An 18,551-nucleotide genomic window follows, 5' to 3' on the forward strand; every position below is an offset into this window, starting at 1 on the left:
TTGATTAGAGAATAATTGCAAAACGAAGTGACGGTGGCATCTTCATCGATCATCGAGTTGAAATTGTTTTCGTATTTTTATGTAGTGACGCCATGTTTGAATGCAGATTGGTCGCGTGACTACCGAAACACCCAAATGACTTTTACACGCATGGATTGACCACGAGCTACAGAGGAGCATTAGAGCACCCAGAGACAGCAGTCATCAGGACCGTAACGTAACCGAAACTTGGGGCGGAATCGATACATCACAGCACTCGAGTGAAGCCACCTAGCAGCAGCTAACTTCGCTTGATATAGCTTTTTATTCGCTAGGCAAGTACTTTTGTTACGTTTTACGATTTCGTGCCACAGTCGCACATAGGAACTGCCTCAACATCTGCTGAACAAACATAACATAACATTTGAGTTTTTCCAGCTTTTGCAGCGATCAATACTCGATAGTAATGCGTAAATCCACTTAAACTGTAGCTAAAAATAGATATTTATTATGCTTAATCTCCCGGGGCACGAGTCGGATGTATGATTCTTAAATTTTCTCAACGATGAATGGGTCACTGGAGAAGAGCTCGCTTGTAGTATTGATCACGTCAGATCACGACGTGCATTCCCTTTGCCCCTTTCTTATGATATTGCAGAAATAAAGGACAGAAGACGAGAAAGAGGAACCGGATGGAATAGTGGAGATGAAATGCGAGTTAGAAATAAGACGTGTTAGACATTTGTGTATGCGGACGAATCGAACCATGTCCCATTAATAAGTTAATGACATGACTGGAACAAATATTTCCTCTCGCTCAGTTTTGACTTTCATTTAATTTTGTCTTCTCTATGCATTTCAATGACAAAAAAATCTTGTTCTTGCCAGTGTGTTTGCATTGCATTTTTCAATCGTGTTTCTCTTCCCCATTTTTTTCCGTCTAGATGGATCGATCAAAGTTGTCCAGTTAGTTGTAAATTCATCGGGTTTGAGTCGGACTGTGAGAGAGTTCAGTGGCTTTCTCTTGGAACTTGAAAGCCAGCCAAATAATCACGAGTGAGAGGGAGTAGAGAGAATGGGCGGATCCGGAATTGGATGAAGGCGATAACTGCGTGGCGACATTTCATCACCGTTCGTGAATACCCATGGAGCCCACACAGACACATCCACGCTGACAAAAAAAAAAAACAAACATGATGAGCTTTTTACAAGATAATACGGTAGCGGACATCGTTATTCATTGGATCCCCTTGATGAACGAGCTATACAACAGCCAACAATTCAGTTAACTGGTATTAGCTAATTGAATTGTTTTATTCTTCCTGGCTCTCAATTCCTTTTGTAGTGTCGCAGGCAGCAGCTGGACAGCTGAATGTGAAATGTGTTGAATAAGAAATGGCCGCCCCTTTCAAGTGCTCAAGTGGGAGAGCGAATGAGAAATGTGAGTACAGCAACAGTAAAGGATTTGGTAAGGAAGGCCACCGCCTCATTGCACTGCGCATAATAATCCGACCGTTAGAATATAGATCGGACCGAGTGTAGTCGACAGGTTCGAGGTGTGTCCCTGACTTGTGTATAGTCGCTGATCTCAGTTGCACACCGCACGCAGTTTTTTTTTTCTTCTTTCCCAGCCGGCAGCTGACTAGCCGTTCACGAGTATACTGTTGACCTACTTGCGCAGAGAGCCCCGTTATACACAGATAGTAACCGTTGTTGCACCAGTCTTCTCTCTCGTGTCCGTGCGACTAGAGCGTGAAAATCTCTCCTTCCCTTAAAAAAACCCTTTAGGCTTCAAATGTGTCCCTCGGATGACGTGCGAATCAGCTCTTTTTTGCAATTGAATCGGTTGCCAACGCCTTTTAAATCCAGTGTCGGGTGATCTCGATTCCCGTCTGTGACATTTTGCACAATCTTGCGTTTCCGCTGTGTATTGATTTGTTAAAAACCGACAGCCGCTGTGTGCGTTCCCCCCTCTCCGTCTTTTGCAATTTACTCGATCTTTCTTGACCAGAGTGCCCAAGTCTGGAGGTCAAATTCTTTTCTTGCCTTTACTTTTTTACGATTTTCTATCGAGAAAAGAAAAACCGTTAGAAGATTATTGCCTCAGGTGCGTGAGCGCTTGTGCATATATCCGAGTGCGTGTGTCCCCCGCATTACGTGAGCGTTGACGATCGTTCGGTTGGCATTGAGAGATCAAGGATTTTTTTATTTTTTCTTCTCGTCGAGCCGCGCGGCCTAGACACTGGAAAACCACTGGGTCGCCAGAATTGGGTAACGTTGAGGCTGTGACCTACTTAGTTAACCTAGATAACTTTCCCATTTCTCAGCGAGCGCACTGCCGAGTGCCGAGCTTCGTTTTCTCCTGTCGTGTCTCTACCGCTGTGTGTACGCGTTTTTGTCGCAACTCTCTCTCCCTTTCGTTTCTCTTTCTTACTTCTTTCTTTTTTCTGCTGCTGGATATAACTATCGTTTTCACTAGGCTAGCCTTCGTCATCTCCCTTTTACACACTTCAACTCTCTTTGGCTGTTGCTTCATTCACAATCCGGCCCATTTCCAAAGAAGGTCAATCAAAAGACTCGCCTTCTCCGCTCTGTGTGTGTGTGTTCCCAACAACAATTTACTTGACGTATTCATCAGTTCAAATTTAGCTGCACTCTCTGCACAACTAATTTCCTTGTGGATTCTCCGTCTCCTCCTCTCCAATTAACCGCCAAGGGGCTTGTTCGTCTATAAACCAAACCCACCCACTCTCACTTTCTAACTTCCTCTCAGCTCTGACGAGATTCAATCAATTATGTCGCATAAATAAACGTGCTTTGATCTATAATTTCCTAGAGCTATACGTCAAACACCCTTGATATATACATGCGAATTTATAAATATTTATGAGGAAATTCGGGGTAGAACATGGAGTTACGAGCTACTGTATCACAACTCCGGTTATTGATTTTCTATTTTTTCTTTTTGTTTCGTGTATAGATGGACGTGAAAAAATGTGGAACTTGACGACTCGACCGAGGGCCGGAGACCCCCATTGTTGGACAAATCGCTCAACTAGCATTGGAGCATACAAAGAAATTGACAATTCCTTGATTATGATGCCGGACAAATTGAATGAAGATGCTCACATAAGCATCTTGCGTGCTAGGGCAGTGATACCCTCAATGAACATAAGCAGTGCACCCAAGCCACCCAAGAAACGCTTTCTGGAAGCTGCGGCTGCTCATCAACTGGAAGAACAACAGAGACTGGAACAAGAGCAACAGGAATTAAAGAGTAGGGCTAGCGGTGAAGATAATTCGGCTCTGATGCAATTGGCTGAAATGTGTGTCTACTATCAGGCCAGCAACACGAGTCATCCTTCTGGGTAATGGTCCCCTTTAACGTATAGAGCTCTCGTTATTGATTATTCAAATTTTTAATGTCTGTCAAATGATTGAAAATCTAGATCGTGGTCGCCGGTGGGAGGAGCATGGAATTGCATTGACCATCGTGTTGTAGCAGTGGAACAGCCAGTCGAGCCGACCATGTACTCAATCAGTATGAGCAGCACCGTTCAAAGTGAAGCCAGCCCTAAAGCTGCTCCTTTCTGGGGCTGGGCCAATCGGTCACTTTTGCAGTCGGAGCAGGATCTCGAGAATCGAGAGGAAGAAGAGGAAAATGAGGAGCCGTTAGATTTAAGCGGCGAAGAGACAATTCGTACCAACCAACAAGAGTTGATCGATCATTTAGTAGAGAAATTGTGTGCACGGCCCGTGTCCGGCAAGTTCTCCTCTCTGGTCCAAAAGAAACTGTCGCTATTAGAGCCCCCTCCTAGTTCAGAGGCTGCTTCAATCCAGAACTCGTCCAGTGAAGTCAGCAGCTCTATCGATTTGAAAGACTCGGTCATGGTCGCCGCCAAGGACGTAAGGAGACGAGACTTGCCGTTGAAGAAACGTGATCCTTCTAGCCTTCATCAGAGCTATGACCAACGTGGAGAATTCTGCGACAGCAGCACGGCAACTAAACCGCTCGAGCCCTCGTCGGTGGAGGCTGTGACATCAACGAATAGCAGTAAGAAACCTGCTCCTAGATCGTGCAAAGGCAAACGCTACTTGGAGTTCATGTACGAAGGTCGGATCACGCTGAGTAGCCGTGGGCTGAGACGCAGCGAATCAAACGAGCAGCAGGCCGAAGAACAGGCAGCACCCTGTGACCAGTCTTCCATCGGGAGCAAGAATAATAATAATAAAAGGCAGCGTCAAGTCAGACAAGCCGAGCCCGGATCGGGCAAAGCGGCTCTCTCTCTTCGCGGACGCAACGCCAAGTTGCGCAAACTCAGCTGAGACCAAATACCACATATTATTCGCTGTATACCTTCCTGCCTGTGTACATATCTAGCTTTCAAGAGAGAAAAATCCATATTGCAGTAAGTTGTTTTCGCTGTGTGTATATGGACTAGAATTGGGCACGAACGCTTATCATTTTCATAAACACACCCGTTCACTATGATTGCTCTAAAACATGCGAGTGCCAATTCTACTATGTTTATTTATCGTCGCCGTATTCGCAGATACATGACCACTACCCCCTTTTTTTTCCTTTCCTCTTCAGATATATAATACTAATTCAATAGAAGTCGGAAGTGGTTGTATATCTAGTCAAGTTTCATTTCACAGTTACTCGATCAAACCATTCAGGCTCGTTTAGAACGTTTTTTTAACTTTACTTACGTCCATTTTTTTTTTCACGCTGCCGTGTCAGTCAGACATTAAATCATGGAAAGTACAATCATTTTTGTCACATGTATTGCTGTGTAACTGTGTTACAACTTGAAACGCCGAAGTCTGCGATGATAAAAATCAAATTATATAATCGTCATTATTAGTAACTAATTTAACAGTAACCAGTACCCTTTTCTAGCGTGTGTACAGAAACAGTGCTGTATGGTAATAGTTATTGAGCACTTTTCACAATTAAAAAAAAAATTTGTCTCACTTCTGAACAAATACAATCATATAAGAAATAAAATAACACAATGAATGTGCAATGATTTTCATTTAATGCCATAACCTTCAACACCTAACATCTAGTCTAGACACAATTCATCAATCATACGGATTATTAGCCATTAAGGCTCCGAAGCAGAATCATAATTCGTTTAGGCTATTCATTTCACTCAGAAATTGTTTATTAGTATAGCATTAAAATGTTCGCGTGTTCACGCAATATAACGCCCAAGCGAAGAACGAACACGAGATTTAAAAATTGCCGTACTATTTTTCAACGTTGCAACAGTTCAAAATTATGATTTTATAAGCGTGCTATCTCTGTCGTCTGCTTTGGCCCAGACCTCCAGAGTCCAGGTCCAGACCAAGTCTTGTATACATTTTTTTCAAAGGGAACCTGGAAAATTTAATAGTTAAATAAAAAAAGTTGTAAAATATATCTTTTTACCTTAAGAAAATTGTTGAACAAACGATGTGCTAGCGCTCAAAGGTATAAAAAAAGCAAGGATTTCAATTAAGCTTTTGATGACGTGTTCGTGAGTGGACTTGATAATCGTGAAAATCAGTAGTGCTAAACACAGTTTAATTTAATTAGCTTGAAACATTGAAGCTATTGTAAAAAAAATAAAATGGATGAAGACTTTATACGATTCTCAGATGATATAGTCTCAGGTGATGCTGTGCAACGAACAAGCTGTGAAAAGTGCAGGTATGATCATACTCCATTGCATTATTATTGTAGTATGTGGGAAACATTAAATACTTTTTTTTAGACGTCCTCTTCGAGTGTGTTGGTGCTCTTATTTGCCAGATACCCCTGTTAAAATTAATGGTAAAATCATCATTTTACAACACCCAGATGAAGAGAAAAGAAATCTTAAAACAGGGCCAATGCTTTTTCATGGAATGACAAGTGGACAGTGCCTTATTTTCTATGGAAAGAAATTTCCTTCTGCGAAACATCAAGGACTGAAAGAAATGCTAGAGGAACCACACACTTATGTCCTATATCCTGGACCCCAATCTAAGTGCATCACTGACATATCACATACTCATCCACAAGGAGAATCTTATAATCTTGTATTGATTGATGGAACATGGCAGCAAGCAAAATCTATGTATTTTCATAGCCCTTTCCTTCACTCTTTACCTCAGGTACAAAGTGTAGTATTTGCTTACAGTTGAGATCTCTTGTTGATAACTTTGGGTTGGATTTTAAGAGTTTTGCATTTGTAGGTTTTGATACAATTTAATTCTGAATTAATCATTAAAAAAACAATATTCAGTATTCTAGAAGAAATTAACAAATTAATTCATATTAAGCTTGACAGTTGTATTTTCATACAATTATAGGTAAATCACATCACAGTGCAGCATAAAACATGTTCAAACTGTGATAAAGCACATTTTTATGTAGAAACATATTAGTGTTATTGCATATAACTATTAAAATGTTTCTGTTAATTTGTATAAACTTATTTATCTATTAACACTTTACAGGTTTCCTTGCCAGAGCTGGGTCCCAGTTTGTATGTCATCAGGACTCAGCCATCTGAATACTGCCTATCAACAGTTGAGTCAGCAGCTTTAGCCATGTCTATAATGGAAACAGACAAAAGCATTGTTGATAAATTAGTTCATCCATTAAAAGCACTGTGCACATTCCAACTAAAATATGGTGCAGTTGAACATCAGGATAAAGTTACTCTTTTGGAATTAGGTCAGTACAGAAAACCAGTAGGAAAACGGACAATGAAATTTCTTAGGCAAACAGCCCACAAGTCAGTGTTGGAAAAATTATAAAAGCCTATTTTACCTTTAATATTCTTTGTTGTGTCATCCTCGGAGGCTATTTTTGACTGAGGATCTTTTGCTCCCATTAAACTGTGTAGTCTCCCCATTTCATCAAGGTCCCTGTACAAGTGTTCTTCTATATGATCCATACGAGGATGTAAGGCGTCCATCTGAGCAACAATACAAGTGACACAATTTCCTTTTAGTTAACTCTGAATCACGGTAAACAGAAAGTTTTCTAAAGTTTAAATAATTAATATTTATTAGTTATTAAATTTTACAGGAAGATAAAAATAAAAATGTTCTTGTCCTATCAGAAAGGGACTTTGTAATAGTATATAAGATAATTAATTACTTCGTGTAAGTAGGTTCGATATCTTTCTTGTCGCGAGGAATCTGCATAGCGATTTCTTAATGTATTCACAAACACCGTCAAACTGCATATTAAGGTGATGAAAACTAAAAATTTTCCTGGACGATCGAATGACCTCCTAGTAAAGTGGTCACACAGCGGCATCGTAACACACTTGCATATTTGACGTCCTGAGTAAAATACTGTGGTAATTTGTTTCTCTTATCACAGCCTGCCATGCATTCTTGTACAAGTAGCAGACATCGAATGAGTGAGCGATTGTAGAGTTTGTTTAGGATTGGATTGTATACATGGATATCTCCATCTAGTAGAAGGAGAACAAACTTGTTGTTAAGACCACCCAGAGACGAGGAATGACCGCGAAATTAAAAAAATTTTCCGGATTCAATTGTGCCTGATTTCCGCCTATTTTTAAGCTTTCTTTTAATTTCCAACCTTCGTTCTTACAGCACTATTTGTTACATCCCTGAGATCGCGAGACGGCCGCCGATTTCAGTCTACACCGCAATTTCTTTAATGGAATTGTGTGGTCTTGGCTTTAAAGTTTAAACTCTGTCTGTGTAATAATCTCCAAATCAGGCCTTTTTTTCGAGTGGCTTTATCCTTCCTCCTCCTCCTTCCTTGATCATTTTCAGCTGTAAAATTCAGTTTCAATTACTTTGCACATCCCTATAAAAATGTATCGGCGGTAACTTTTTGGTGATGACCAACAAAGCTTACTTGTTAATTTTTCAATAATTACTTTTTTTTATCTATTAAATGCTTTATTTCACGGAGATAACGAATATTTTTTTGATTAATTTTTTTCCGTCCGACTCTTCACTACACTCTACCTAGTCGTCCGTGGATGCTAAGGGCTGTCACTAGGTGGCAAAGAATTTCAGTGTGTTTAGGGATTGAACTATTCATCTCTAGTGTGTTGGTTTCTAGAGGGATGTAGGGGGGTGGGCGGGTGGCTGTCAAAGTCTTGAGACGACTGACAAACAGTCTTTCTTTTGCTGACGAGACGCTGTCCGAGAAGGTTGAATTGAGACATCGCGGGTTACTCTCTTACGTGACATTTTGTGATCATAGACATGGTAATTTCATTTTTATTCTTTAATATTATAAAATGTAATTTTTTGTGTGGTTCATTACGTGCAACATTTCCTTCAATTCACAATTTGCCAACTGCATGTGGTCTGCTGTACATTTCCAAAATGTCGTCTCTTGCTGCATGTTGCACGTTTCGTTCCATGCAGTGATGCAGAACAGTAAAGAGTAATTATGTTGCTTAACTTTTTAATTCAAGACTTTGTTTCTGAATTAAAATTTTGTGACTTTGTTTCAAAGAGTAATTGAGTTTTATTTTTCAATTAACCATTGAGTAGTAAAGTCTGAGCTTCATTGGGTTTTGTTTTGCAAATTGTTTCCATTTCTAGTTGAGTTATGCAAGAGCTTTTGCAGACATCTATTAACTTGTTAGAAAACTCGAGTGGGTTGGTATTTGCCTAAATTTTAGTCTACGTAAAAAGTATGGGTGCTACGTGTGTTTTTTTGTTAGAAATTGAGTTAGACCTTGAATCCTTGTTTTGGACGACATTTTACAACAACTTTGTGTTTCTAAATACGAGCTTTTGTGAAAAGTTCATGATCAGCTTGTAAAGAATTGTAATTTTTTATAAAACAGAAATTTGCCCTTTTTTGTATTTGAAAATGTAATTGGTTCATAGTTTTCCTTTGATTTATAGGATTCCTTGGTTACTTTGATGTTGGAGCTGCTAATGGTGTTGATGCAGCGTTCATGGTGTGAGCACTGAGCAGTGGTTTTGCAGTCATTATCCAGTCGAGATGTCTTGAAATGGAGCTTGTGCAGACATTCAATTCAATTCAACATCTTTCTTCGATGTGTTATTTGCCAATGTTGGTGTTTTTGCAGTGTTGAGCTGTTGTGCAGAATAGTCTGTTGCCTGGTGACTGTCAGGCAAGTTTTATCGGTTGCCTCTCGTCGATGTGTCGTCTCGTCTCTTGCCACCTGTCACGTTACGGTAATGCTTGATGGCTAGTTTCATTTAATTATTGACTTAACTAAATTTTTCGTTCTCGTTTAGTGGAGTCGTTCGCTGCCGTTCCATCGACTTGATCCATTGGTGAAACTGAGATGAGGTTGCAGAAATTGAAGATTGATACATTAGATTTGGACAAATTAAAAGTGCATGCATGTCCTCCCTTTTCCCTAAGTAAACAGTCTCCGCCGTTGGTTATTCGTCTGGTCGAACGGGAAATTGCCATGCAAATGATCTGATGTACCTTTGGAGAAAAATTATTTTTACCACGAAGTAGTTTTCCCTAAAGATTCGCTATCAACTACCTCCATTATGTAACCGTATTAAACCTGTTTGCTCTTCATATATATATGACCATTTTCAATATTCCTACTTCGCTAACAATAAAATATGAAATTAAAAATCTGTATTGTTATTTTTCCTATACACATAACTACTATAAAATCACAACCTTTTTTCTATGAAAAACACCTTTTTCCTTCCCTTTTTTTTTTTTTATAAACTACTTGTCCAAATTTTTATTATTTTTTTCCGCTTTATAAAAACAACCACCATATTATTTATTTATTTACTAAGTCTTTTTCGATAAAAATTGGCGATGTTCATTGCTCACGTGTTTTTTTTGTTAAGAAAATTAAAATTAGAATTTTTTATATGAAAATAATTTTTTGTATTTTTTATAAACACGACACATTTTATATGGCCCCCAGGGAGGGGGGGGCCTGTGACTTTCCCAACCGCGATAATAACATGTGCCGTTATTATTTTGTTGGTGCAGAAAGCCGGAATTTAATCTAGCAGTTGTCGACTGAGTCAAACCTGACATAGATCAGGTTGCCTCAATCATATACTGCACAAGTAAAAACTCCAAAGACGACAGTGAAACCATTTCAAGACTGCAACACATGAAAACACTGGTAGAGCAAAAAAACACGAATGAGAAAAGATTTCAAACACAGGATAGCATTGGCAGAGCAAAATACACAAATGCAAAGAGAGAAAAATGTTTAACTTTAAGGCAGCAACCCGGATATCACTGGCAAATTCAGGCTGCTTCAGGATAACACTGGAACCACACGCTGCATACAACAGTTCAATTAGTCTCCATCACATCTTTCACCACCTGGCTGCAACAAGGTAACCAACAGCGGACCTAATTAAGAAAACAAAAAAATTACCAACGGGGAAAGACAGTGTGTGCACAATTACACAGGACTCTTTATGACAAAAGAATACCAGGAGTAAGACAAAAAAAGCTACGCAGTTCAACAGATCTCTCCGATATCTCAAATTTTACATAGGAACTAGGAAGTTAGAATTGGCAAGGTATTTCAAAATGCAAATTGATCTCTAGTCATATTAATTAAGTACATTAGCAGGAAATTGGATAAAAATAATTACTTTTGCTTTGTCATGGGACGAGACGTACGACTGGGTGCAGGCAGCAAGACACACGAGGCACGACATTTCGGCAAAATGGACAGGCACTCAAGTCCGAGTTACATGATTTGACAAAGTGGTATTGAAATCACCTGTCAATTAATAAATCAAAATTTAACATAAAGTAACCCTAAGAAATAAACAAAAAATACCTTTACATTTTCATCATGGGAAACGTCACGACCAGCATCCCACTTCTGCTGCGTCAAGGAACAAAATGGCCGAATTTGGTCCCCTGAAGACACTCGCGCCACCTAGCGACAGCCAATTGGATTGCTTGCTTGCAGACAGCACGCAGCAGCTAAATTTGAATTCGGGAATTCCTCACGCCTTTCACAAGCTGGCACGAAATAGTGGGGATCCAGCAGCTTTCCCTATGACACAACATACAAATGATTTAGTTAGCTATTTCAGACTCTCGTTAACTTTTTCAACATCAAAATGTTGGTTCCTGAACTATAGTTCAGGAAAATGATCGAAACCGGAAGTACGCTTTCGTAAAAAATAAAACATGAACTTTACCACAAATTCAACGAGGATCACGAATATTTGGTTCTTTTGTACGTCAGATGAATATTTACTGAATTACTAACTGAAAAGAGAAAACCGGAAGTAGAAAAAAAAACGCATTATTAAAAATCTAACAAGTGAGCTTTGTTGTCGAAACAGAAACTGACAGTTATCACAAAAAATTTTCTTGAAGTAGAATCGAGAAATTTTTTTAGAGATGTGCAAAGAAGCGTAATTAAACTGAGTGGAAAATGATCGAATGCTATGTTGTCTATCGTCAGAAAAAAGAAACGTTTAAGCGGTTTAACAGCAACATGAAAACAATGTCCGCTCTAGCTCGTTGACACTTAATTGAAAGAACTAACAAGCAAAGGCAAATAACTTTGATACTCACGTAATATTTTCCCCTCCAAATTTGTATCTCGTGATCTCGTCTTCACCAAAAAGCCACCACAGCAGCATCACACACACATCACAACAGACAAAATCCCCAAGGTAATAATGCTTCTACAATGAAGGGGAAGGCAGCTTATGACATTCGCTTTTGTGTCTCATCTGTTAGTGATTCCAGATTGCTGACGTAATGTCTTCTTAGACGCCGATATAATTCCTCTCTCGAGAATCTCTAACTTGCAATCTCTTCAATGCCCTCCAAGTCGACTATTTGACGGGCAGTGTTTCTTCACCACACACTCTGAAATGACGAAAAGAAAATAATCCGTTTGAGTTTAAATCCGGTCACGTTTGCCAAAAATTATGAATAATTACCTTGAGAGAGGGTCAGAGAGTGATCGCCGACTTTTGCAGTACTTTTGAACACTGAAAGTGTAATACACATTTATCAATAAGGCACTCCAACTTCACCTGAATTATATATTATCTAATCTAATGAAAAATGGGCAGCTGTTTCAGACTACATGATCAGCGGAATGTCTTGGCAAAGTACGTAGATTACATTAACTCTGAATTCACACATGGACTACGTATATCTTTTTATCCATAAAAATATTCACTAAATTGCAAATTAATAAAACTAAAACAATAATAGCAAATATTACAGTTGGCAAAATGATGTCACAACTAACAACTGTCAGTTAGTTCAATGAGCACCTTGTTTTGTTTCAACTTTTAAGTCTCTCTGCTGTTAAATGGTGAAAGTACAAACACATGGATGGATATAGGGTAAGTATACCTGCTCTACACTCAGTAATCAATTTGACAATAGAAGTATACCTTTTCTACATATTAAATAATAGATCAAAAGTCGAAACTCGAAACTCAGTGATTTTAAACCTTTGATTTGTTTGGTTATTCATAACTGTTTTAGTGACATCTAGTGTATAAATAAAATACTGATAAAAATAAAACCAGCCATCAGCAGATGGCGAAATTGCACAAAAACAATTTAGTTCGTAAAACTAGCACTACATGCCGTTCTGACGATTGGCAGCCGACAGGCGACAGCGTTAGTTTCAAGTTTTGTTTAAAGGCTTGAAAAGTTTTCTATTCGCTAAATCTTAATTTTTATTCTTTTCGACCATGCCTAAGTATTTCTCTTAATATCTTACATTATTGCTATAGTTTGCCTTACTCTTTGATATTTTTCAGATACTACTGCGATTATTGTGACACTTACTTGACACATGATTCGGTAAAAACACCGGATTATACTCTCTTAAGTTTCTTTCCATAAAAGTTTACTTCACAAATTTTGTTATTTTTTTAAATATAGCCTTCTGTACGAAAGACACATTGCTCTGGAAGGAAGCATAAAGAAAATGTAAAATTTTACTATCAGAAGTGGATGGAAGATCAAGCTCAAAGCCTCATTGATGCGACTAGTGAGTCAGTGTTTACGTCATCATTGAATATTTTCTAAACATAGTTTCCATGTTTACACAGTTGAAGCTTACAAAAAGGGAATTATGAAAGGAGGTGCTGCCATTCCACCACCAGGAAACTTGAACTTACCAGGAAGTATGTTGAGCTGATTCAATTTTTCAAATGTGTCCCATTTAAAAATGTATAATGTGTTTTTAGTGCCTCCAAGACCTCCAGGTCCAGGACAAATGATGGGACCAGGAGGTCCAATGATGGGAGGTCCACCTGGAGGACCAATGATGGGTCCTGGAGGGCCTATGGGTATGCCAGGTGGACGTCCACCAATGGGCCAAATGGGACCAGGAGGACCAATGAATCCAATGGGGCCTATGATGATGGGTCCTGGACCAGGGGGACCAATGCATCATATGATGATGAGACCAGGAATGCCAGGCATGCCTGGAATGCAACCAGGTATGCAACCAGGTATGCAACCAGGCATGCAACCAGGTATGCAACCAGGAATGCAACCTGGCATGCCAGGAAGACAACAAGCTCCTCAAGCGCCTGGAACACAAGCAACATAAGCAACATGATTTTTCTTTGTATTGACTTTGCTTTTCATTAAACATACCTTCGTTCAAACATGGTTTCTAATATGTCGTCGTTCTGACGAGTGACGATCACACGTAGCACAGAAACATATGAAACTAAGGCGCAAATTTGTACACATAATATACTCGAAAGGTACAATCTTGTTTAGATATAGAATAGAAAAGATTGAGAGAAAGGAGAATGATATGCTCAGCCCGAGAAAAAAAAAAGGAAATTCTGGTCTTGTTAAATATAAACAAAATATCAGCCCGACTGAAGGAACGATCAACTAATAGTCACCACAGCCAACAAATATCTGGATTAGAAAATCAGGGGAAAATATAGAGAAAGAAAAATGAGCAGAAACTCAAGGAAAAATAACCAAAAGGCCTCGGGTGCTGTATTTTTTTTTCAAACTTTATATGGATAGAGAGACAGTTAAAGACTAGGGCAATCGTCAACTTACAAGAGGTACACGGTCATGAGACATGAATAACAAGTGGTCGTCATGTTGGCGAAATCAACGGGAGGTTGCTTCTGGCGAGCTTTATCTATTCAACGTTGTGTCTGAGAGATTTCATTGCGACGGGGAGCTTCTGGTGTACCCTTAAAAAAAATAAGTAAAGTAGAATGAAAAGGAGATGACGATTTCGATTAAATAGAGAATGGAGACGAATACAAAAATGAAATGTTACAACATACCCAATCTCCGTTCAAGGCAACAGCTTCATCATCAGACCAGTCAGTAATTTCTTCATTTCTAGCAAGGCTAACGCCCCTAACTCCTCGGCCAACACTGTTTGCTGGAAGTGTTGAATACAGTCGATCTTTACGACTAAAATTATCGGTAGAACCCCTCCTGCATTTGCCAGTAATACAACTTGGTCAGCTGGTAGCTTGTAAAAAAACTGTTTGGTGACATACAACCTTGAATTAGAAGCGGAGAGCTGAGTGCGTGCCTCTCCACGAGGTAAACGAAAGGCCCAATGTTCAGAGCCAGAACTGCTACTACTAGACGCCTCGCTCGAGCCCGATGACATTGAGAGGCTGCGCCGTTGATAGAAAAGTATGTAAGCAGATGTAGTCACGATTTCTGATTCTTTGACCCGCGAAACATGCGCATCGTCAAACAGATACCACATGCCATCAGTCGGATTACGACAATAAGCTGATATGATTGAGAAAAAAAAAAGGAAATCTATTAATTTTCGTACTTGAAGCTATTTTTAACACGAATTTTACCGGTGTAATGGCCACCAACTAGTCCAGTTCCGTGGTGATTGCACACTGCGTAAAGATCGTAAACATGTTCATCCAGCACTCTTCGATTAGGCGGGTTGTTTGGTAGACATTCGGTATTGTGGGAGTTATAAGCGTTAGTAGAAGACCGAAAGGAAGAACGAATCCTAAGAGGTGACCAAAGCGAACGCCATCCTACTCCACCAGGATTTTGATTGATGTATCCATTATTACCTGAAGTAAAAACACGATGGGTTTAGTTCAAAGTTAGGCATATATAAATTTAAAAAAAAGTTATAGATTACTTTGAATCTCCTGACTGTTCAAATGGGAGGAATGAGATCGCGACGCCAAATGGTTAGTTAGATCAAGCCCATGTACCGGGAAATCAATCATCACCGACAATTTGGACATAGTTCTCTGTTTGGCCGACTGTAAAAGCAGATAACGTTAAAATTCTGATAAGTATAATAAACTGCACCATGATAATACCTGCTTGAAGCGTTTTAGATGAACGATGAGAATATCAGGTGAGGACCATAAGGCTAACCGCTTGACTACTTCTTGCTTGCGATTACAAGAAGGACAATGCCACGCGTTCTCAGGACCCAGCTGCTCCGCTTGAGTGTACAGCTAATAAAAAAGGGTAAGTAAATTCGAAATTCTTAAGGCAAGATATTTTCCTTTTTTACCTGAAAGCACTCTTCCAACGTCACTGAGGTACATTCTTCATTGGTGGCCTTGAGTTGGCCTACACTGGAATGTTCTTCAATCACATCTTCATCATCAACAATTGCTCTGTAAAGCAAACCAATAATTCATTAGCTGATTTATTAGGAAAAATAACCAGTTTTGTCTCAACAAACTTTTCTTTGCTATCGGAGTCCCACTCAAGGACAATTTTTACATGTAGTGGGGTGCCATGTTCTGGATCGCAGAGACTAAGGGCAGCGTCGACTGCCTCTGTGTACAGTGGATGGTCGACAGCCGCGTCTAAGTAGAGTGGGCCATCTTCCCCTTCTTCAGAGTCGATGAAGCGGCAAACACCGTCAATGACTCGAATATTGAATAAAGGTTCCTGCAATGTAAAAAAAAAAATAAGCAAATTATTTTATATGTCAACAACTTTATTTTCAAAGCGGTTATTGTTTTAGCGGGTGTCTCCAGACCTCTTGTTTCTGGCAAATAACTTGATGATGGACAACTGATGCCATTTCTTTGAGCAATAGCTTCTGAAGGTCCTCGAAAGAAGTTTCCCTGGCAACTTGCATAGTATAGCAGCTACCTATACGGGTCTGACTATGCTCGTCAACTAGTACATTGATCCAGCATAGAACCAGAAATGCCCCATCCTCCTCGCATGGCTCTTTAACATCAGGTAATTCGATACAATAAAGCGGGTCAGTCTCTCTTAGTACCGATATTGGTTGGTTATCTAGGTTGGCAGTTGCAAAAAAAAAGTTATGTATAAGTTAAAATTGACAGCATATAGAATAGAAATATAGGTTTGTTTTCATGGGCAATGAAATCAAGTACCACTATGAGTGCGCAGGAATCCTTGGTCGTCAATTTCTGTAAGCAACATTCGATTGAAATCTATTCCCGTATCGGATGACAAAACTTCCTTTAGTTCTTTGACATCCGCTTGGCCGTTCATGCACAAGCCAATCCGTACCTAAAATACATTTTTTTTATTTATTGTAGAACACATTTTTATAAAAGAAACCATGTTTATCGTACTTGTCTGGGTTGCTGACAGAGGTACACGACATTCACGTAAACGTTTTGGGTCCGCTTGCGAGGGCTAAAAAAAATTAAAAGTTAATAACTCAACTAGATAAAAATAAATTGTGTGTGTTACATTGGTAACGAAACGCATAGAAAAGGATCAAAAGTTGAACTCTGCTTATGACAATGGGGGCAGGTAAGCGAGGAACGGAACTGCGCTTGGAACAGCTGGTGGACAAAACTGGAGTTGCACCGCAGGTGGTTGGCCATAGTTTCAGCGGCCACTATTTCGTCTGGTCGTCCATACGAATTCTATATCGAGGAAGTAATTGAATAAATGGGAATTTTTAAATTAAAGACGTTGCTATTAATAACATGACTAAATAGATAAAATACCTTAATTTTTTTGTACTTCTTCTTAGTAGCTGTATTAAGGTCTTCGTGAACTTTATCGAGCAGCCACAACAGGAATTCTTGAGCGTCATGTTGAGCCGCTCCACGATACTGCGTTCCATACTTGTCAATAACTGCCTTTAACTTAAAAGTCATCTCCGGTTCGTACTGACTAGACCAGAGGGCCTTGAGCAACTCGGCCAACTGTTCTGTGATTTCACCTTTAGTTCCACCGAATTTGCGAATGTTCAGACGGCTTCGTCGGTTCAAATCAGATTGATACTGATCGGTGACAAAGTACTCCGCCAGTAGGTCTGTATGATTGAGGCACTGCAGTATCGCGTTGATAAAGCAGGTATTACCATGATTGCGTAAACCGATGACTCCCGGAGTGTAATCCAGCCTAGCTGGAAGGGTGCTACACTTTCTGGTGGTGATGGTTTTTGATTTATTACCACTGGCATGATCTAGATGACTGGAATGGGATACAGACTGAGGAATTGGAGCTACTGGTATAGTATCGTCTTCTTCTTGTTCTTCTTCAGCAGCTTTTCGCCTCTTTCTTTGGCTAGCATGGTTTATTGTCAGAACTGACATCTGTTGAAGGACCTTGGATAAGAAGCCTCCAGTTCTCTTGCTATTGCTCCTTTTAGGATTTCCAACCCCATCACTTACTGTGTTGTTTTCAAGATTAGTCATATTGCCGATGGATGTCCTCCTGGATGAAAATTTGTCATTTTTCTTTCTGCTAGGTGTACCAAATAGAGGGTTGTTAGAAAATCGAGCTGACAGTCCTCTTCTCAAACTATTTTTTGGTAGATAATCATTGGAACCTAGATCGTAATTATTAGGATGGTGAACTGGTTGATCATCCAGCCCATCCATTGGGGGATATACACCCAAACTATCAGGAGGATATCCCAACATGAATGTTTCTCAAGGTTAAGTAAATTTTCTGTAATCTGCACGTCTGTCACGCGAATCGATGCAAAGTTGATTGTGTGTGCACGGTCTACAACGGCAATTTGAGTATCGCCGACAAATAAGGTAACAGTTTGGGCTACAGCTTCCTTGATTTTTCCGCTTAACAAGTTGAATCTTTACTGTTTCGAACCACTTGACACAATTTGTAACACGCCATTTGATCTTTTAACGACAACAAGACTAAAAAGTTTACTTACGACACAAATACAGAAACAGACCGAGCCCTTTTAGCTCGAATTACTTTCAGTTTTCACTTTTTCACCGTTGGGAGTGGGTTGTGATAATATTTGGAAAGCGGAATGCGGAATGATAAACTATGGGAATTCAATGAAGCTTACTTTTTCTGTCATTTGGGCATAGGAAACCCTTTTCACAGTTCACACCCAACCTATTGCCTGCAAAGCAAGTGAGTAGGAACTAGGAAGTCTAGGATCTAGGAATAAACTTTTCACAAGCGATTTTTCTATTACCCGTAATATCCTCCCCGCAGTTTCTCTTTCCTGCATTCCAAATCCGCAAATTTATAATTCAAAGGTGATACTAAACAACAATATATTTGGACTACATGTGGCGCCGAACGTAGGCCGCATTTCAATTTAATCTCGCAGCTCGCACGAAAATCAGTTCTACAAACTAAAGTACAAACCTTGGCTAACGTAATA

General features: G+C 39.6%; 4 protein-coding genes and 3 long non-coding RNA genes across 16 annotated transcripts; 4 read left to right on the forward strand and 3 right to left on the reverse strand.

Moving 5' to 3' along the window:
* The first annotated feature begins 56 nt into the window (after nt 1-56).
* LOC124191092 lies at nt 57-5,002 on the forward strand. 3 transcript variants are annotated; one of them, XM_046584089.1, is made up of 5 exons: nt 57-314; nt 924-1,271; nt 1,325-1,420; nt 2,960-3,347; nt 3,429-5,002. In XM_046584089.1, the coding sequence occupies exons 3-5, from the start codon at nt 1,375-1,377 to the stop codon at nt 4,303-4,305; spliced, it is 1,311 nt and encodes a 436-aa protein (XP_046440045.1). In that variant the 5' UTR covers nt 57-314; nt 924-1,271; nt 1,325-1,374; the 3' UTR covers nt 4,306-5,002. The 3 variants fall into 3 exon arrangements, with proteins under 3 accessions (XP_046440045.1, XP_046440047.1, XP_046440048.1); XM_046584092.1 differs by lacking the exon at nt 57-314 and having other exon boundaries at nt 909-1,271; nt 3,429-4,033; nt 4,094-5,002; XM_046584091.1 differs by lacking the exons at nt 924-1,271; nt 1,325-1,420.
* A 291-nt stretch (nt 5,003-5,293) lies between these two features.
* On the forward strand, nt 5,294-6,967 carry LOC124191093 (tRNA-uridine aminocarboxypropyltransferase 2-like). 3 transcript variants are annotated; one of them, XM_046584095.1, is made up of 4 exons: nt 5,294-5,677; nt 5,742-6,123; nt 6,469-6,540; nt 6,689-6,967. In XM_046584095.1, the coding sequence occupies exons 1-4, from the start codon at nt 5,598-5,600 to the stop codon at nt 6,707-6,709; spliced, it is 555 nt and encodes a 184-aa protein (XP_046440051.1). In that variant the 5' UTR covers nt 5,294-5,597; the 3' UTR covers nt 6,710-6,967. The 3 variants fall into 3 exon arrangements, with proteins under 3 accessions (XP_046440051.1, XP_046440049.1, XP_046440050.1); XM_046584094.1 differs by having other exon boundaries at nt 5,297-5,458; nt 5,564-5,677; nt 6,469-6,967; XM_046584093.1 differs by having other exon boundaries at nt 5,295-5,677; nt 6,469-6,967.
* On the reverse strand, nt 6,287-7,532 carry LOC124191096. Its single transcript, XR_006873285.1, has 2 exons — nt 7,118-7,532; nt 6,287-6,932 (listed from the first exon to the last, which is right to left on the reverse strand). It is a non-coding gene; the product is annotated as an uncharacterized LOC124191096 (long non-coding RNA).
* Nucleotides 7,533-8,074: 542 nt separating this feature from the next.
* Nucleotides 8,075-9,583, forward strand: LOC124191097. 2 transcript variants are annotated; one of them, XR_006873286.1, is made up of 3 exons: nt 8,075-8,214; nt 8,866-9,162; nt 9,226-9,583. It is a non-coding gene; the product is annotated as an uncharacterized LOC124191097 (long non-coding RNA). The 2 variants fall into 2 exon arrangements; XR_006873287.1 differs by having other exon boundaries at nt 8,102-8,214; nt 8,848-9,162.
* Nucleotides 9,584-10,122: 539 nt separating this feature from the next.
* Nucleotides 10,123-12,445, reverse strand: LOC124190664. Of its 5 annotated transcripts, none has more exons than XR_006873025.1 (7): nt 12,364-12,441; nt 11,899-11,949; nt 11,525-11,824; nt 11,143-11,212; nt 10,779-10,994; nt 10,582-10,712; nt 10,123-10,333 (listed from the first exon to the last, which is right to left on the reverse strand). It is a non-coding gene; the product is annotated as an uncharacterized LOC124190664 (long non-coding RNA). The 5 variants fall into 5 exon arrangements; XR_006873028.1 differs by having other exon boundaries at nt 10,773-10,994; XR_006873029.1 differs by lacking the exon at nt 12,364-12,441 and adding an exon at nt 12,189-12,203 and having other exon boundaries at nt 10,773-10,994.
* Nucleotides 12,446-12,534: 89 nt separating this feature from the next.
* Nucleotides 12,535-13,596, forward strand: LOC124190662 (U1 small nuclear ribonucleoprotein C-like). Its single transcript, XM_046583474.1, has 5 exons — nt 12,535-12,677; nt 12,739-12,781; nt 12,863-12,971; nt 13,033-13,107; nt 13,171-13,596. Exons 1-5 carry the CDS (start codon nt 12,670-12,672, stop codon nt 13,536-13,538), a joined length of 603 nt encoding a protein of 200 aa, XP_046439430.1. The 5' UTR covers nt 12,535-12,669; the 3' UTR covers nt 13,539-13,596.
* On the reverse strand, nt 13,541-18,173 carry LOC124190660 (ubiquitin carboxyl-terminal hydrolase 31-like). The gene is made up of 13 exons (XM_046583470.1): nt 16,909-18,173; nt 16,646-16,824; nt 16,525-16,588; nt 16,321-16,459; nt 15,954-16,219; nt 15,651-15,862; nt 15,477-15,582; nt 15,277-15,417; nt 15,090-15,216; nt 14,788-15,018; nt 14,473-14,713; nt 14,248-14,404; nt 13,541-14,151 (listed from the first exon to the last, which is right to left on the reverse strand). Exons 1-13 carry the CDS (start codon nt 17,830-17,832, stop codon nt 14,101-14,103), a joined length of 2,838 nt encoding a protein of 945 aa, XP_046439426.1. The 5' UTR covers nt 17,833-18,173; the 3' UTR covers nt 13,541-14,100.
* Nucleotides 18,174-18,551: the final 378 nt, after the last annotated feature.

Source organism: Daphnia pulex, chromosome 3, assembly GCF_021134715.1.
Source record: "Daphnia pulex isolate KAP4 chromosome 3, ASM2113471v1".
NCBI lineage: Eukaryota > Metazoa > Arthropoda > Branchiopoda > Diplostraca > Daphniidae > Daphnia > Daphnia pulex.

What these genes read in the sequence shown, in the direction of transcription:
- LOC124191092 (XM_046584089.1), top strand. Translation starts at nt 1,375, where the DNA reads ATGGCCGCCCCTTTCAAGTGCTCAAGTGGGAGAGCGAATGAGAAAT. An exon ending in TGGGAGAGCGAATGAGAAAT is followed by an intron (nt 1,421 to 2,959) that starts GTGAGTACAGCA and finishes TTTCGTGTATAG; the next exon opens with ATGGACGTGAAAAAATGTGG. An exon ending in AACACGAGTCATCCTTCTGG is followed by an intron (nt 3,348 to 3,428) that starts GTAATGGTCCCC and finishes TTGAAAATCTAG; the next exon opens with ATCGTGGTCGCCGGTGGGAG.
- LOC124191093 (XM_046584093.1), top strand. Translation starts at nt 5,598, where the DNA reads ATGGATGAAGACTTTATACGATTCTCAGATGATATAGTCTCAGGTGAT. An exon ending in ACAAGCTGTGAAAAGTGCAG is followed by an intron (nt 5,678 to 5,741) that starts GTATGATCATAC and finishes ACTTTTTTTTAG; the next exon opens with ACGTCCTCTTCGAGTGTGTT. An exon ending in TCCTTCACTCTTTACCTCAG is followed by an intron (nt 6,124 to 6,468) that starts GTACAAAGTGTA and finishes AACACTTTACAG; the next exon opens with GTTTCCTTGCCAGAGCTGGG.
- LOC124190662 (XM_046583474.1), top strand. An exon ending in AAGCCTCATTGATGCGACTA is followed by an intron (nt 12,972 to 13,032) that starts GTGAGTCAGTGT and finishes ATGTTTACACAG; the next exon opens with TTGAAGCTTACAAAAAGGGA. An exon ending in AAACTTGAACTTACCAGGAA is followed by an intron (nt 13,108 to 13,170) that starts GTATGTTGAGCT and finishes ATGTGTTTTTAG; the next exon opens with TGCCTCCAAGACCTCCAGGT.
- LOC124190660 (XM_046583470.1), bottom strand. Translation starts at nt 17,832, where the DNA reads ATGTTGGGATATCCTCCTGATAGTTTGGGTGTATATCCCCCAATGGAT. An exon ending in TTATTTGCCAGAAACAAGAG is followed by an intron (nt 15,863 to 15,953) that starts GTCTGGAGACAC and finishes TTTACATTGCAG; the next exon opens with GAACCTTTATTCAATATTCG. An exon ending in TTGCCTTGAACGGAGATTGG is followed by an intron (nt 14,152 to 14,247) that starts GTATGTTGTAAC and finishes ATTTTTTTTAAG; the next exon opens with GGTACACCAGAAGCTCCCCG.